The sequence below is a fragment of the Puntigrus tetrazona genome, chromosome 8 (genome assembly GCF_018831695.1).
Source record: "Puntigrus tetrazona isolate hp1 chromosome 8, ASM1883169v1, whole genome shotgun sequence".
In the NCBI taxonomy this organism is placed as follows: Eukaryota; Metazoa; Chordata; class Actinopteri; order Cypriniformes; family Cyprinidae; genus Puntigrus; species Puntigrus tetrazona.
The window spans coordinates 23,456,866-23,476,139 of NC_056706.1; the positions used below are offsets into that span (position 1 = coordinate 23,456,866).

A 19,274-nucleotide genomic window follows, 5' to 3' on the forward strand; every position below is an offset into this window, starting at 1 on the left:
GTCCATGCCTCTGTTGGACGCGCTGCGGTTGATAATGGTGAAGGATTGGTGCGCTGCCATCAGCAGATGTTACGTTAAAACTGAAGGGCTGAAGTTACTTTAACAGCTGCACACATTCGAGTCCACGTGTGTGTGGAGTCATGTCTCCCCGTCGCATGAAACGTTACACTCATTGGAAGGAAGCCAACGCTATAAACCTGACCTCTTTTTGGCTTGAACGGGCATGTCCTTAAGCATGATTATTAAACATGTTTATATATAATCCATTACATATCTGGGTGCTTTTTGTAAGCTCTCTGCATTTTTTTTATAGTCATATTCCACAAAAAAATGTGCTTTTAAAACTTCAGAGCATGTCTCAATTAACAAACAAGAATGTGTAATGAGTCATGAATGGTAACACTTGATTTTTTTTTTAATTGGCCTTGTTACATGTTACATGTGTTTTAAGAACAATTAATTATGCATAATTGCATGAAAGTAACCCTACAGTAAAGCCATACAGTAAGCATGTGTAAAATTAATATTACTCGGTCCCTAAATGTACAATTGCACTGTAACAATGACACCTTAAAAAAACTCAAAATAATAAAGAAACGATATTTAAAGATGTTGTTACAGTGCAGTAATGAATATTTACATCATCATACTCTGAGATTATATTTATATCATCTAGATATATGTGGAGCTATATATATATATATATATATATATATATATATATATATATATATATATATATATATATATATATATATAGGGTTATGTTAATAATTATCCTTAATTCACTGTTGTTACTAAATAAGTACATTTAGCATGTATATCTAGGACACATTAAAATGATTGAAATATCTCCAGAATTTGTAAAAACTGTTACAGGATACTACAACAAAAGCAGATTTTTCATCAAAATGTATTGCAAAAAGATTTTTTTATTGGACAAATAAAATAAAAGTTCTACATCACAGTGTATAAAATGCTTCTAACTTAGCAAACAAAATCACACACAAAAGTTCTTGTCGTTCTGCATGAGAGGAGGAGGAGGAGTCAGTAACCTGACACACTCATTCTAAACTCACTATAGGGCCGTTATATAAGTGAACCCTCTGAACCGCTGGCATTTCTCAAGGATCTTCTGGGAATTCAGTTTCTTCTGGAAATACCGTATCTATCAACACCCGTGCAAAGAGGACTGGCCACACAAAATGTCAAAGTGCCTGAAAATATCTTGTGGAAAATGAGAATGTTTCATAAGTACTTAACATTAACTCACTTACAGCACTGAGTTACAGTTAAGACACAAATTCGAATGTTTTAGATTAAGGGGTCCTTTCCCTGAAAAATGCCGAAGACCCAGTTTTATCTTAAAGAATCTCTCACAATCACTGTTTAATCACTAGCAGCTAGTTCCGCTACGTCTAAACACCGTTAAGTTGTTCCAAACCTGTATGGTTTTCTGCTGCACACAAAAACAATGCATTTTGAAGAATACGTTTAAGCAAAACGGCTGATGAACCCCAGTGGCTTCCATAGCGTGGGAGAAAAAATATATTGCGGACGTCAATGAGGTACATCAGCTGTTTAGGTTACAAAGACTCTCTAAAAAAACATTATCCAGCAAAAGAAAAAAACTCATAGGTTTGGAAAACTTGAACGTGAATACAATTTTTTGTGAACTGTCCTTATAGGGAGAGGTTTGATATGACTCTTTCCAGCTTGGTTGATAGTAAAACAGGTGGAGAAAACCCACCACACCTTGGTTCTCTCTGCTGTTAACTCTAGATAAAAGTCCGCGTCTGAAACGTATTGATAAATACAATAAAACTTCCAAAAGGTGATATATATAGAGCATGAAATCAATCACAATGGCGGACCCTGTGGGTTAATTTTCCTCCGACTGGCTCCAAGTGTTCATATTAGACCCTAAAAACACCGTTCAACTGCTGCAAATAAAGTTGAAAAAGAAAAAAGGTCAAATGAAGTCCACCTTGAAGTGGTTGCAACGGGTTCCTTTTTGCCCGTGTTGATAATGTTCGTAAATGTGCAGGAGAATTTGACGCGACAGGATGGAACGCGGGGAGGTTGCCGTAGATCTGTTGCTGAACACCGCATGCTGGGTAAACGATGATTGTTCTGTGAGGAGCTTCCGCAGTCTGCTCTGATCTGCACTGGATGGCTTCCATCTGCCTGTAAACAGACAGAACTGGTTAGGGCTCAGAGTCTGCCCTGTGGGCTCGCTGCCACCACACTCGCAACACCTGCCAATACAAAAAAAAAAAAAAAAAAAAACATTATCAATCTGTGCACAGTTGTTTTCGTGATTTAATCTTAGGGAATGTTGCCAAACGTGTCGTGTGACCCCATGAGTCACAGATCTGAACTTATGTTATTATGCCAAAGTCGTATATTTAATCATCCAATTTATATACCCCCATCCTCCAATTTAGTTGAAAGTAGAAAATCCGATTTGCCTTTCTGTAGTTAAAATTACAACATTTTAAATTGCTTGTAATTTTATCTAAAACGCTTTTGCGCTTTGGGTGACACTTTACAATAAGGTGCCATTTGTTAATATTAGTTACTGTATTAACTAACATGAACAAACAATGAAAAATACGTTTAATACAGTATTTATTCGTCGTAATGTTAATGTTAGTTAATAAAAATACAATTGTTCGTTGTTAGTTAATGTTAGCTTACTAAGCGATGTTAACAAACACAAACTCGGATTTTAATATTGCATTAGTAAAGACTGTTAACTAATATTAATAAATGCTGTAAAAAGTATTTTTCATTCACGTTCATGTTTCCAGACACTAATTACATGCTTTTGCAAATTAAATGAAAATATATTGCCTTAAAATCATCTTAAATGCAAGTATTTTCGACCCACTTAAGCATGGCTTAAGCATATCTTTATATGTAATTTTGCTCACATTTTACTTTAGGGAATATGTTAGAATTACTTCTACTGTCTTAGGTTAAAGTGTACCGTCGATGTATTAACGAGGAAAAGCAAAATATACTTTAACGTTTAACATTATTATAAAGTGCGCTTTTTAAAGTGTACCAAAGTGCGTTCAGAGACAAAGCAAGTGGCTTTTAATTACGGTAACGTTACATTATCTGCAAGCGTGGATATTCCTGTTCTAGCAATCTAGTATATGTTCTAAATGGCTGATAAGACTGTGCTAACAATAAAGGTGAAAGTCAACGTTTAGTGTTTATTTACAGGCACGCCGGTTTGATTAAGCACTGACCAGATTACAGTGACCTAATAGCTGTTAGAGATAGCAAGTGCACGATGACCCTGTTTATCTGATGCTGACATTTAAAAGACTGGTGGACTGCGTCTGATTTACCTGAGCCAATAGCACTTTGTTATAAGCGGCCGAGCAATCTCCAGACACTCTGTTCCTGATGCGTCTCTTTCTCCAGGTGAGCCAGGCTCTCTGCAGCACAGAGCACTCATACTACACCAGAAACATAAGGATAAGGTTAACAACGTTATTGTCTCAGTACTGTCAGAGTACAGTATATTGTTTTTAGGCTAAGCAAACGAGCCCCACAAATATAAAAACTACAGAACAGCTATTACAAACGCGATCGTTAATGTGAAAAATGAATCGCTAAAAAATAAGTACATTTAAATAGGCTGTTGAAAAATAACATGCAAAAAAATTACGGGTACGTTACAGGTGCCATGACTACAATCCAATTAAGCCTTTCGTAATAACGAAAAATCAAGAAATTAAAAATATATTACAGGCTCGATGGTTCCATTTGAAAACCGAATGTAGGTAAAAGGTGAGAATACAAACGTGGGACTGAACTACATGCAAAACTGAGTTTTGTGACATTTTGTGAAAAAGTACATAGAAATAATGAAAATATTCATTTGAATGGGGCTTACACACATAGAAAGGGGCCTCTTTTTTATTATGTATAATAAAATCGTTTCTGTGAGTGCTTGGCAGATGGTTTGGAGAATGAATGGATTTGTCTCTAAATATATAAATATCTTAATAAATAAGGATAGTAATGACTATATAAACCTTTATATACACATACATTTTGCAGCCCGCCACAGATCTTTAGTAAATAGATTAGGTAACATGCAGAAGTGCCCATATTTATACAGATTCTTGGCATCTTTATGTTGGTGGTTTAATTTGGCACCATACAATATTTTTTGACAATAAGTCATAAGTAGCACAGGCGTATTTGTAGCAACATGGGTCAAAATAATTATTATTAATTTTTTTTTTTTTTCCAAAAATCTTTAGGATATCAACTAAAGATCATGTTCCATGAAGATATTTACGAAATGTCTGACCATAAATGCATCAAAACCTATTTTTTGATTTGTAATATTCACACAGACAACTTTAAAGAAGATTTTCTCAATATTTTTTTTTTGGCACCCTCCAAATTTTCAAATAGCTACTGGCCAGATATTGACCTATCCTAACATACCGCACATCAATGGAAAGCTCATTTATTCAAGATTGTGTTAAGCACTTATGCGCAATGCTGTTACTATACATACTGTTGATACACTGTGGTGACTGAAGTCGACTGTCCGTTATGTGTAATGATAATAAATGTTGATTCGTGATGATTATTTACTTGTTGTGTATAGAGCAGAGATGCTTCGGTTTGGTTTTTCCAGCAGGTCCAGTAGAGTCGGGTCAGTCCCTGCTCTCCTCTTCTCTCCACTTCTGTGATACTGATCAAGAAATGATCAACTATTAGTTTTATTACCAAGACATTCATAACCAATATTTCACCGCTTTTCTACACAGCTATTTGTAATTTTTCCCAACAATCTAGCTTTAAATCATCTCTATATTATTTATTATCAGTATATTACATTAGTAGTATATTATATTAGTATAGGGTTGTACATTTGTGAATATGTTATTGTGTGTTAGGTTGCATCTGCTATATTTTTATTATATTTTTTTGCTATTATTTACCCGTGTGAAAGCAGTGTTTGTCTGTGGTGAGATGCTTTCTGCTCATCTTGATACACTTTGACCCATCGACGGAAACTTCTAGAAACCGCTCTGCCCTCCAGCCAGAGACCCACAGCCTCCCCCATCTGCCTCTGAGCTTTACATTCTGGTGGAGAATTTTATGAAACCTTTCGTGAATATAAAGCGTGTTTGTGCTATCTTTCTACAGCAAATGCTGATTGTTTTGATATTGTGTTATGCACTAATGCAATGCAGTACATTAAAATGAGCTGAGTGACTCATTTACGGTCAAACTAAATATATTCAGTCACCTTCAACATCACTTTATACATTATTACAGTTCATTCACTGTAGTTTAGAAAATGGTAATAAAATACGACAAGAAGTCAGTGTCTGAATAATGCTTAGATTTATCGTATCTTATTTAGTTGCTTGCATTTCTCTATAGATAATTTCTGTAGTATCTGCTTAAAATCTAAACGTGCAAAAAATACTAGCTTACCTTTGGCCCACCGTGACCATGTACTCAGAACAAACCTGGCCTTGTTTCTTCTCTTCTTCATATAAAACGCGTCTGCTGCTTTCAACAAATCCCTGCTATGCGTCCAATGCCTGAACCACTATTAAGAAAAGTAAATACAGTTTATTTAAATATAAAACAGAATGCTACCTTGTGGATATTTTTGGATTATTTTGTAAATGATTAAGCATTGAAATAGAGGTTAGAAGAAAGTTAAGGGAATGTTAGAATAGCGAAATTCAAATGTTAGGGGGAACGTTAGAGTAACGTTCTACAAACCAGAAACAAACGTTCTATTAAAAAACCTTTCTGGCTAACTAAAAACGTTCCCAGAACCTTCTGGAACCAAGAATTGTATGCAGGGATGAGACCAAGTGAGATAAAACCCTGTATAATAATAATAATAATAGACTCAATCAAACCTTGTGAAGTAATCTGCAGTTAAATGCTGTGATGGTTTTTGGTTCTTGATCTCCGACTCGGTTTTGATGGATGATGAGCAGGCTCTCCAGAGCACACTGCCTCCGCTCTCCCTGGATCAGGGCTCTTCTCCACTGCATGAATACAGCCGCCTGCAGGCTCATCTCACGGCTGTACTGGAAGCAGGCCTCTCTGTACCTCAGTCTCTGACCTGTCACTGTCTGTCTATGCCACGCCGACAGAGCCCTGAGTGAACAAGAGCAAGACCTGATGAAGACAAGCGCTTCACAGACAGAGCAGACATTCATTCGCTGTTTACTCATTGACTTATTCTCACTCAGATATATCGCATGGATCCAGAAGTTTGGAATATAGTGCACAAGTCCCATAGACTGCTTTTATAATACGTTTTATGTGTATGTATCATGCAATCAAACCAAAATGTATTTCTCACATTATCACAGTTACATATTTTAGAAAACGGTAATAAAATATGACAAGAACTCAGAGTTAAGCTGTGTAAGAACAAATTCTTCCTGATAACATCAGATAACTTTCATTAGAAAATGTATGTAATGAATTTGGTTGAATAAATTTAAGTACGCATTTGGATAGGTCAACCAATTACCAACAAGTTCTTATTTTTCTTTAGTCTGTGGTTCCAAATTTAAAAGTAGTACAGTGTATGAAGACTTTATGGGTATACTATGTCACAGTTGCTACACAGTTTATTTTGCTGCTTGGGTTTAAAGAAAGAAAAAGGTCCCATGTGCTTGAATAACATGAGGATGAGTGAATTATAACAGAATATTAATTTATGGGTGTTCGGCCTATTTTTTGCACTGATTATTTTGGGATTTTGCTTCCATAACATGTCTTCTATGGTGACTGTTGAAAAGAAAGCATATTATTTTATGATTATGGTTTATAATATTATTCTTTATATTTGCTTCTGTAGAACTAAATCATAATGCAGGGGCATTTATTTATATTATAATTTATCTGATTTATATAATATTTTATTGCTAAGAAAAATTATTTTTTTCATGAGACAGACCGTATTTTTTTCAGATTTACGCAGTGATAAAAGACATATTAACAACTCCCTCTGTAAAAATCCTTAATAACATCATAAATGAATTTTAACCCTGATTTTATCAAGTGATTGCTTATTTAATTAGCTAATGCCCTGCTTGCATATTGAAACATTGCATTTTAGAACACATGACTGTTAATGTAAGATGCTGAGTCCCTCACCTCCTCTGCTCTTTCTGTGTCCAGTGATCTCTGCTCCTGAGTCTCTGTCTGAACGCTGTTTTCCAGCACAGGAACGCGTTTCTCACTCTCCACTGAAGCACCGACAGACGGGCCGTCTTCCTCTCGGCGAGTCTCTCTCCCCACACACTCAGACAGAGACGGACAGCTCTCCTCTGTAGTGTCTGCGTCCAGACGTCCTCCAGCTCCCTGCTCACACGCAGCAGCTCTGAACGACGTCTGAGCTCACGGAGCCACTGAGAGAAGCACCTGTGAGCGGAACAGAACGCTACAACTTATGCTTAGGAATTACAACCATTTTTACACACAGTCCCCCCAATTTCAGAGGCTCAAAAGTAATTGGACAAATAAATATAATCACGAATAATAGTTCATTTGTAATATTTTGTTGAGATGATGAGAAACCCTCAAATTAAAGCTCAAAGTGTGCACTTTAAGCCCATATTATATAGAAGTAATTGGAATGAGCGGCTAAATTAATAAAAATTGTGCCTTTGTATATGGTTATAGGTTTTTTTTGGAGTGGTACCCTTATAATGATAAAAGTAGTTTTGGATGACAGTGTACAGAGAGCTGTGTTTTTTTGCAGTTTCCACACACACACACACACACACACACACACACACACACACACACACACACACCTGTGCTTTAAGGCTCTTTGGTGATAATGCTGAATTCCTCTGAAATGCTCCACTGCTTGATTCCACTTGAGAAAGGTTCTTCTCTTTACTGCGGTCTTCCTCCTCTCTTCGCACTCACACAAGAGAGCATATCGAGAGACCCTGACTAAATCACAAAAACACATACTCTATGTGGTTATATTGGTTTATGTATGTATCACAACATTAAGGCATGAATGAAACAGTTTACTGAAACTATATATACATTTTTAGCATTTTACTCAAAACCTGTGTTTAATTTTTTTTAATTATTATTTTATTCCTAATGCATAAAGAACATGTAATTAATGTATAATTAAGGACGCGCACGCAGTGATAGAAATGCAGCGATGACTTCGACTCACGGTGTGTGTGTTTCCTCCACTGCTGTAAGATAGCTTTGGCTCTCAGGTGGAGTGTGTGTTGTGCTTTGCTGATGGCGAGCCGCTGCTCGGCACAGATGATTCTCCACTGACAGAAACACACACGCAGAAGTCTGGAGTGTGTAAAGAACAGGGCCAGCGCCTGCCTCTGCTTACAGACCTGAACACAGCTCAGCCAACCTAAAAACACACTGGAACACAAACTCTTATTAACATACACACTGTTTTACATGTATTATTTACATGTTTATACATGTGTATACTGTATATATATATATATATATATATATATATATATATATATATATATATATATATATATATATATATATATATTATTTAATACTGTATTTAATATTATATTAAAATGTTATATTGTGAAATATTATTGCGATGTAAAATAAACATTTTCTATTTTAATTTACATTTAAAATCTAATTTATTCTTGTGATGCAAAGCTGATTTTTTAGCATCATTACTCCAGTCTTCAGTGTCACATGATCCTTCAGAAATCATTCTAATATGCAGATTTATTATCAGTGCTGGAAACTGTTGTGCTGTATTAAATATATTTATGGAACCTCTGATATTTTTTTTTTTTTTTTAGGATTCCTGAATAAAAATTTAAAAACAAGAGCATTTATTTTAAATAGAATTTCAATTTTCTAAAAATGTACATGGCAGCTTTCAGCTTTGCATCACAGAAATAAATTATATTTCATAGTATATTAAAATAGAAACCCGTTATTTTAAATGGTAAAAAATATGCTTTTTTTCCCTTCATTTTTGATCAAATAAATGCAGCCTTGATGAACGTAAGAAAAATCTTAAAAAAATATAGAAAATGCGTTTCCAAACATTTGACTGGTAGTGTATACACACACACACACACACACACACACACACACACACATAAATATATTAAACATGGCAAAAACACACTAAAATGTATTAATTACTAAATCTAGAATCAAAAACGAGAAATGGAAAAATAATGGCTTGTCTCAAATGAATTTTAATGACAGCTTTAAAAAACGAAATCTGATATCCCCCGCAAACCAGCCAAAAATACAAGGCAGTGCTTTTCAGATATGAAGTGTACCTCTTTTGTAGAGTGTGAGTATAAAAGGCTCTGCCGGTCTGCTGCTGGCGTGCACACGTAACCCACGTGGAAAAGCTCACATTCAGTCTGTGTTTGTCTGTTCTGCTCCTCATCAGTTCAGCAGCACTCTTCTGCCACTCGCAGTGCGGCCCTACGGCCTAAAACACACACATCCAGGCAGCAGGGATCTCAGATACCAGCTACATGTCAAACTTACCACGTACTTACACATACACAGGAAACAACTGCCTCTGTCTGTGACCACGAGAACTGCCAAGTGAACTAGATTAGTGTACTGATGAATAACATTAAGAAAGTGAATGTACTTGTGGTATAAGGGTATGGACCATTTTACAGTAAAACTCATTCACGGATTATTAATTTTATTAAATTGAGTTTATTTTAAATCAGTTTGGGCCTTCAGTAAACTTCCAAGGGGGCCTCAAGATTATTTAAAATTATACAAAACAATGAAAATATATAGTATAAGTATATTGGAGTTTAAAAAAGGGTTGAGGACTACTCCTTTAAACCGCACAAGAAATGAACTAACAAGCTTCCCGATCCTAATGGAGTTTTCTGACCATTTTGATATTAGACTAAGGCAAAATCATAACATCTGCTCTCCATATTCACCAGTCTGGTCCATGTAGAGAAGCAGTGTGTGAGTAGACTGGTGTCACGAGTAACTGCCGCTTGCTGCTCCAACAAATGTTTCTCGAGTCTCTGCCAAACCATTTGTTTCCACCGAAAGACTGACTGAAAGAGCACCCTCCTCTCCTGTAAAAAAAAAATAACATTTTACTGAGTACCTCAAACTACAAAATGAAGTTTTGTTCTAGACCCGTACGATTCTTCAGAACAGTATTTGTTTGTTGTATGACAAAGGTACAATGAAAACTGAGCTGTAGGCTCAAAAAAAGTAGGCAATATGACTTAATTTGACTTGGCTTTTTTTTGAATTTGCAAATTTAAGGACTAGTTGATTCACTTTGACTTGAGATCCAGTGAATTGAGGCTTGACTTGAACCGTGTGACTTTTGAATCTCTGTGTTTCCTTTAGACATAAACACTTTTTTAATTGACCATATTCGTCAGCTTAAAGCAAAACTGCCATCAAAATGAATAAAATGCGCCCGGATACACTCAGCAAACAAGCAAATGCCAGTTCTGAAGCCCCACACCACTGATAAGAGAACTAAGAGGTGATTTTGTTGATGAAGGATGTTGTGATTTACCCAGTGTCGAACTGCCCGGCGGTGCATCTGTGTTTGAGCTCTCCACACTCTGAAAACCGCAGTCAGCTCTTCACATCTCCTGCTGTTTCTACGGAGATCCGCCTGCAGTCTCCTCTCTCTGTTGGTGCGCACCAGACTACTCCACTCGGAAAAAGCCAGACTCAGATCGGGGTGCATCATCCTGCTGAGGACTCGTAGTAAGTAAAGCTGACCCTGTAATCCAATTTGGTGGGAAGCATCATAATAAAGAATAGAGCCATGCATAAAAAAAGATAATACTTTATAATAAGGATCCATTTATTCCCTTAAACAAAGGTTTAGTAATGGATAATGAACGTGCATTAAAGGATTGAATGAGCTATATGGTTAAAGTGCTAAACCTGTTAAATTATAGCAGATATCAGCATTGATGTTATGTTATGGCAGTCAGTAGAGGGCAGTGCAGTGCTGCTCTCTCTGTTTGGTCAACACACTTCTTAGAAATAATTCTTTTACAGCTGTAAATCATACAGCATATTCCTTTGGAAATGACTCACCTTAGAGCAGACAACTAGTCAAAATCAGTCCCTTATCGTGTTAACAATATCAGCAGTATTGGGGAGCTCTAGTTCTTAAGTGGACTGTGTTTTGCACCTGAGGCACAGCGGTGGACATCAGAGGATGAAGACGAGCCAGTCTGTCTCTGAAGAGCAGCACTCTGCGAGAGAAAGCAGCCTGAGCGCGTCTGTACCACTCCAGAAGAACAGCCCTCTGAAGAGCTCTGTCATGAGCTGACCTGTGAGATCTCAAAGAGAAAGGTAAAGAACTGAGGCACAGAGAGAAACACAGTCACGGAGAACAACAGGAAGGGAAGGTCAACATACTTGGCCAACCGGTGTTTCTCGAAAATCTCTTTCCACTTTTGAAGAGCGTTGTGGAGCAGAAGTCTGGTTGATAGTCCTTCTGCCGAAGTACCTGTTTTCCATCTGAACACTTCCATCTTATGAGCCACAAGTTTTTCCCAACCTAGGATAGACCCACATTTATTAAACAGCGAATTCATGTGATTACAAAACCTGTCATTTTTAAGCTCTCCATTGATGTATGGTCTGTTAGGAGAGGACCATATTTGGTTGAGATACAACTGGAAGTCCTTAGCAATGCATATTAATAAACTAAAATGAAATCTTAATATATTTACAGTAGAAATCATCCTCATGAAACATGATATTTACTTAATATCCTAATAATTTTTAGCTTTTGTGCTACAGGATCACATTTTAGAATGATTTCCAAAGGATCATGTGACACTGAAGACCGGTTTAATGATGATGAAAATTCAGATTTGATCTCAGCAGTAAATGAGATATTAACATACTGTGATAGAAGATAGTTATTTATCTGCGAGCAAAAGAAATTCTTTTATAAATTCGGTAGATTGTATCACAGTTTCACACGCAGTAATCGCACTGATGTAGGGATCAAACCTGTGCTTTTGTGTCTTGTATGAGACTGGATGAGGAAACGTTTATGAAGAGCGTGCAGCTGTAGAGATCTGCTCCAGTGCTGGAAGCATGTCTTGAGTATCAGAGCTTTTTTCTGATGAAGCAATGCACTGCACTGAACCAGTGTTCTCCACGCTGATAAACACCTGAACAACACACAGAGAATCACAATCAAAACACTTCAGCAAACACAGAGCAAAACCCTTTAAGTGCTCAATATGTAAATTATTATTTTTTTAATTAATAAAATATTTTTAAAAAGTATTATATTTTTATTAAACATTTTTTACAAAAGATTTCTGTTTCAAATTAATTCTGTACTATATGCCTTTTTATTCATCAAAATATCCTGAAAAATATTTTATGGTTTGCACAAATTATTTGGTAGCACAGCTGTTTTCAATAATAATAATACTGACAATAACCAGTTATATTTCTTGAGCAGCAAATCTGAAGGATCATGTGACAATTCTGCTTTATATCACAGAAATAACATTACATTGTAAAATATAATTATTTAAATTATGATATTACTTATATCACAATAGAGCAGTTTTATTTATTTATTTAGTTATTTTTAATTAATGCAGGAGGGCATACATGTTTAAATATCTTACTGACTCCAAACAGTTAAAACTGTATAAAGGTTTATTAAACAAAAACTCTATCACATTCTGTAGTATGCTGTATTAAAAAAAAAGAAGCGACCGAACATGCATGCATAAATAATGCACTTCAAATTGTTGCTTAAATCAAAGAACATCATTTCAAGGGCTCTGATGCAATGAGGATGCAATTATATCAGCTGTTATTAGTGTGACACTTCAGAGGCATGTTAAAACAAGAAAAGATTTTATAAAAGCATTGCTAAACTTCAAAGCGGCAATCAATCATTGCATATTATATGGTTACTCCACCCCAAAATTTACATATTATCATTAATCACTTACCCCCATGTCGTTACAACCCCATAAAAGCTTCATCATCTTTAGAACACAATTGAAGATATTTTTGATGAAAACAGGGAGGATTTATAATATTAAGGTTGAACCACTGATGGCAGATGAAGCCTGATGACGACGTGAACTACATAGGGGTAAGTGTTTAATGACAAAATCTTCATTTTTGGTTGGAGCAACCCTTTAATATATAACAGTGTCTCTGAATTATTCCAGCTTCATTCTCACCTCTGAGAGCTTGCGTGGTTTTTCTCATATGCATAGAATGTCAGGTTCTAACTTCATTTACAAATGCATACACGCTAAAACTCACCGATATCTATAGTAGGCGTAGTGAATGTTTCATGAACATTAATAATAAATAAGCGCTGAAGGAGAATAAAGGGGATATGTGTGGTTCAGACCTCATATAACATGAAAAAAATAGGAAAAATAAATTTACATACTTTGAAAAAAAAAAAAGGATTGGTAGTTTATTTGTATAAAATGCCAGTTTTCCAACATCTAATATGAGTGTAAAAGCCACAATGCAAATGAGAACATGCAAACTTACCGTGAGAGTTGAGCTCTTTGTGAATTCTCCCCGATTCTCCTTAACTCCTTCCTCAGCCCAGCGCTTTGACGCCAAACGGCGAACGCAGCCCGCAATCTACCCTTCTCCTGCAGGAGGTGCACTCTCTCCAGACATCTCCTCGTGTCCCGCGTGCTCTCTGAGACATCTCTCCACTTCCTGAAGGTTACTGCACAGGTTTCAACAGCAGCCATCACTCCCAGTCTCTCACCTCAAGAGATCACCATCACATCTGCAGTGAAAGAGCCTCGGGCGCAGTGCTGTCAGTGTCAGGGGCCCTTACTGAAAGCTGTCAGTCATTGCTGTCCTAAACAGGCTTTTTTAATTTTTTTTTTGCTTGCCCTCCACCTACCTGCTAACATTCGCCTGGAAAGCGTCCATTGGGCTCTGCCGCTCAATCGTGTTAGCTTTTTCTTCTGAACAGAGCAGTGCCAGGAGTGCAGGGTGCGTCTGTGCAGACAAGTGTACAGGAATCAAGTAACATGGTAGAAGGTTTATACTGCAACCTACTGCTGTACTCCAATTTGCATTGAAACCTTCACCTAAAAACTGGATTTTTGAACCACAAAAAAATCACCTTCAAAATCTGTTCTGGAGGGTTGCCATACCCAGTTACTAGGTTATTGTTGACAGTTTCTAGGGCTCTACTTTGTAATCAGGAGTACGTTCTGGGTGATATTCTGAGTCAAATCAGCCTAACCTCTTAATTATAATGGTGTCTACAAATTCACCACAGATGTGTTTCCCAAAAACATCATAAGACAAAATAGATCATAGAAACCATTAGAGGGCCATTCCATGGCATGGCAGGGATGATGTGAGAGACCCTTACTGGCTCAGAACAAATTCTTTTCCTCTGTCTTTTTGAAGAGTCTCTGCTCTTTTCTTCCAGAGATGGAAGAAGTGAAGAAGGTTGCTCCTCTGAATGGACTGAATCAACTTCTCCAACCTCTTCTGACCGTTCCTGATCTTCCAGTCCTTCCATGCAGATGATAAGACATGCCTCCTAGAAAGACAAAGAGAAAGGTGCACATCTCATACATAAGATACTTATATGAGATATAGCAAAATTTAAGAATGCAATCAACATTTGGAAAAATGGGAAACACACTGCTTGTCTGTACCTGTACTGATGTGTGGCCAGCTGTGACCACTGCCAGGTTAATGTCCACAGGGTCCAGGCTCTGCTCTGGAGTCTCCTGTCCCACCAAACACAAGCCCACCACCCCTGCAGTCTTCCAGATGAACGTTTTAAACACACCTGCCTCCAGAGCAGCCAGTGCTTATACAGTACAGATAAACTGTCAGGGTGTAAAACACATACAAGCAGTGCATGAATAACCGGATACTATGTTCTGAATTAAACGTGAACGCTCATAGTAAGTATCAATGGAAAATATTAATGGAAAACGTTTTTTGTCCAGGGCTGTGACTCAGGCTATTCCATGAAGTCATGATGAGTTAACAGCAGATCTTACTGATGATGAATCACAGCCGTTCTGAGCACAGGCAGGTTCCTGCAGCTGGAGCATGTGCTCATCACAACTGAAGCTCTGCGGGGCTGAATGAGTCGCTTTCTCAAAGCTTCTGTGTTACGCTGATCGTGGAGTGAGATCTTCAGGTGTCTGCTCTCACAGCGATTCTTCCACTGTAACAGAATGATGGTATCTTCTTTAGTGTTAAGTTTTGCGAAAGTCAGCGATGTATAGCAATGTATGTCTTTAGCTAGCAAATATCAAATTGGCACGCCACATTATAATTTATATAATGTGGTGGATGCTTATATAAATGATAGATAGTATCTGTGATTTATTAATATCAGTGTTAAGTCCACTACAAATATCTAAACATTTTTAAATCAAGTTAAATTTACTTGAGAAGCAAAATGACTATTTTCCGCCATTTTTCTTGTGTTTGCTTAACACAAGAAAAATATCTGCCAATGGAGTGAGAAACAAATAATCAGATATTTTTATTGTGTCTTTCTTATCATTCTGATAAGACTTAATATCTTTACTGTCCTGCTACAGAAAAGTCTCTTTTTGCAGTGTCTTAGCACTGTTGAGAAATAGGCAGACACGGTTCTCCATAGTCTTGGAGTATTGGGCTGTTGTACACCTGCACTCCCCACCTGATAAAAACTCTGACAGAGCAGAAAAGCGCTTCTCCTCCTCTCCACTGCATCGGTTTGAGCACGATGCATGTTGACAGCCCATCTCAGAGCATATAGAGCTTTGCTTAGAGCCCGTCTCCTGTCATTACAGCGGGCTTGAGACAGCAACCTGAGTCTATTGGACCACATTCTCAGACAGCGCAACTGCAGACGAAACTTGTAGAGATCCTCACACCTGCAAATAACACACAGTGACAATTAAATTAACCATAACAGTCATGTCAGTAGCCCAGCCAGTAGATGAACCTCTAAAATCTCTATACAAAGAGGGGATCTAAAAGGCTTTTAATTATATACCTGTTAGGCTGAGCCCAGAATTACAGGTACATGTCACAACAAGTTAGATAATTATTGTAGACCAGCTCTGTCAGAAAGGTTTATTACGCCATCACAAGCACTGGCACTTGACACAGATCTTATATTTTCTTTACCTTTCTTGTATTTTCTTTTCATCACTTTGAGCCTCTGGTGCCACGTCCAGCTTTTCAAACAAAGAGAAATATGTTAAAAATGTGTTCAATAAAGCTCCCTAAAATGTATTATTTTCCCTTCTAAAAATCTGGAGTGTGAACAGGTTTCCTTGGTAACCAATCCTAATGGAATCATCATTTTAAGGGTGGGATTGCACCATTTGTGCAGAAAAATAATAATGCAATCATCTTAAAGGAAATCCGTGCAAAATTTACAAATCTTGGTTCATTGGGAGTACGTGCCTGTAGCAACTATTATTCTAAATATTTATGCTATTGCACATTTTTGCTACACTAGCCAATGATTGCGTTCAGTTGAATTCATCTAAACGTAACAGCATTTAATTACTTAAATGTTTTTATAGCTTCAGAAATGAAATAAAAGTGTACCACTTACACTTTTATGATTTTTGGAGGTCAAAAGTATTGTGTGGGGGCCCTGAAATATTTCTTTATGGGGGCTTTGGGGACAAAAAAGTATGTTATCTACAGGAAATACACTGTAATTTAATGTTGTTTTAAAATCTTTTCCAAAACTAGCTAAGGGAGTTAGAGAACCTTTGAAGAATCTACAGGGGCTGTGCATTCTCAGATATAAAAGCTACAAAGGCTTTCACTTGGGCAGTACCTCTTTAAAAGGGACATGTTAGTACCTAAATCAAGGGGTGCCAAATCGACTGTCCTATAATCAATGGCAAGGGTTAAGACCTCAAATTGGTATTTTTTGGCATGTGTATTAGACATGGTCACACTGGCAAAACTCTAGCAGTCTGGTGTGGAAGAGAATCTGAAAAAATTCTAAAATATGCAGTTGGATCTTATTTAATTCTTTAGATGTGGTCATATTAAAATACATTTATTATACTTTAAATGTAATTTTATGTTTATTTATGAAATAATTTCACCTCAAGAATTTGAAAAATCAAATTCGATTTTTGATTCGATTCCGTTTTGGACTGATTCACTAAGAGATTCTGGACGTCAACATACCTGAGCTTCTGTCGCGGTAATGGGTTTGCACTTAAAAGGTGAATGTTGTTGTTGAGACACGAAGTATTGCCCATCAGTACACACTCGTTCATTTCTGCTTCCTTCCAGTCCTCGATGAGGCTTGCATGCTCCTCTGAGAGAAACTCTTTGCATTGCTTGGTCCATATAAACCTCTGTAGGCCCTCCAAAAGCGCATGTGTTACTACAAAGCCTCATGTCTCTGACAAAATCTTCGTTTTCGCCCGATTCATTTGATGATTTGCCGTATATAGAAATATCTGGGACGTAACTAGAGCCCCGTCTTGGTTGTCTTTTGATACCTCTTGTAATGCAGTTCCTTTCTCTTTTAGAAATGACAGGTACAGCAGAAGAGGAAGCGCTGGATACAGATACGTCAGGTGTCTGACATTCAACAAAGGAGACCGCATGTTCACTTGCGTTGTAGTGTAGCATCGAGCAATGCAAGTTTGCAGAGTTCCACGAGGACTCGAGAAGCTCATGAAAGGTAGAGGACGAAAGCCTTTCATCTTGCCTTTGAAAACCAAGCGTTTCCTTATGGGCTTTATAAGCAATGTCTGCAGAATTAAAGCAGGTCGGCTGGCTGTGTCTCTTTGAAACCGAAGATAATGAGGAATCCTCAGTAAAATCCCTCTCTGGGGTTTTCCATTGCACACACTTACTCTCGGCTGCCGTATTACAAGATCTGAAGGCTTTAGCATCACTTGGTCTCGTATCTCTCTTGGCATTTTTTGAGCCACTTGCAGCATCTGAGACCGAGTAAATGTTCTTGTTCCACATGGTGCGGTGGGGGAGATCAAAAGTGCAGTCTGTTTCTCTCTTGAAGAGTGTTTGCTGAACGTCTGCTCAGCGGGGTGCTCTTGTATGAGGTTGTACCGCGTTTTGCAGCATATGGAGGCTCATCTGTGTTTTCCTCAGGCAACAGCATGTTGCTTGTTAGTCATATCTTGCCGTCTCAATACAAACCTGCTCAGGTACCATTTAAAAAGACAAGCTCTCATTCCATCAGCTTAATAAAAAACTCAGACATAACCATGCATGCAAGCGCCCGACAATTGAATTAAAGATCTAATCATTTAAATGCCAAGTGATAAATCATTCGTATTCCTAGGTTTTGATAACGCAGTGGCAATCATGTTGATCGCTAGGCAACAGCTGTACAGTATTTACAAAAATCGCTCACCCTCAGGAGCATCACGATATATGTGCTAATCCCTTCATTTTGTCATCTTCAGTTAACGATCGGTACAAAATGCGGAGGAAACCTTCAAACTGCAGAGCGCACCAAGAAGCTAAGAAGATTACAAAAAGATTACTGTACAGCCAACCCGCTGGGAGGAGCTGGCGAATTAACTGAGCTGTCAGATCACCTTTAAAAAACAAAACCAAAAAGTCTTTTAAAAAAGCATGCAATGTAAAAGGGTGTTATGAGTTACGTATTTTCATAATTCATAACTTTATGGACTTCTTGTCTTGTTTTTCCAGAACATCTTTTTTTTTGTCACATTAACAGGGTAAAGTTTTATGCATTACTGCAGTTTGTTGACAAGTTATTTGTTTTTACTCTTACTGTGAGCAGACTTTTATTACAGAATTTCGGCAACTGTAAGGACCGATTCTCACTATTGACCAGTTGCTTATTAGCATGCATGTTACTAGCATATTAGTATTATAAAGCACTCATTATTGTCTTATTGTGCATGGCTATATTGCAGATCCCTTACCCTGCCCCGCACCTGACCTCAATAACTACGATATTAACTATTAAAAAGCAGCAAAATAGGAGTTTATGAAAGGAAAACTTTACATTATATGTAGGGGGTAATGTACATCCAGCAGGTTTTTAATCGCAGAATAAAGTCCAATAGGCTTATCAGTATAAGACTGAAGGGCTTTTAACGTGCTTATTACAAGGCTTCTTGCCACAAAAGTAAATAATTAGACATAAAATCTTGACCTGAGGTGAAATATTTAAAAGCAAAGCTTCAATGAAGAAGACAAGTTCGAACTAGACGGACATTTAAGGTCAT

At 37.2% G+C, this 19,274-nt stretch overlaps 1 protein-coding gene across 2 annotated transcripts; it reads right to left on the reverse strand.

Moving 5' to 3' along the window:
* Positions 1-745: 745 nt before the first annotated feature.
* LOC122351104 (protein SFI1 homolog) lies at positions 746-18,185 on the reverse strand. 2 transcript variants are annotated; one of them, XM_043247977.1, is made up of 23 exons: positions 17,227-18,185; positions 16,198-16,247; positions 15,725-15,941; positions 15,072-15,241; positions 14,718-14,894; positions 14,426-14,599; positions 13,946-14,043; positions 13,576-13,762; positions 12,046-12,209; positions 11,443-11,584; positions 11,213-11,354; positions 10,580-10,792; positions 9,978-10,121; positions 9,342-9,499; positions 8,222-8,430; positions 7,839-7,983; positions 7,177-7,443; positions 5,922-6,165; positions 5,482-5,599; positions 4,980-5,124; positions 4,630-4,729; positions 3,363-3,473; positions 746-2,187 (listed from the first exon to the last, which is right to left on the reverse strand). In XM_043247977.1, exons 1-23 carry the CDS (start codon positions 18,022-18,024, stop codon positions 1,924-1,926), a joined length of 4,437 nt encoding a protein of 1,478 aa, XP_043103912.1. In that variant the 5' UTR covers positions 18,025-18,185; the 3' UTR covers positions 746-1,923. The 2 variants fall into 2 exon arrangements, with proteins under 2 accessions (XP_043103912.1, XP_043103913.1); XM_043247978.1 differs by having other exon boundaries at positions 2,047-2,258.
* Positions 18,186-19,274: the final 1,089 nt, after the last annotated feature.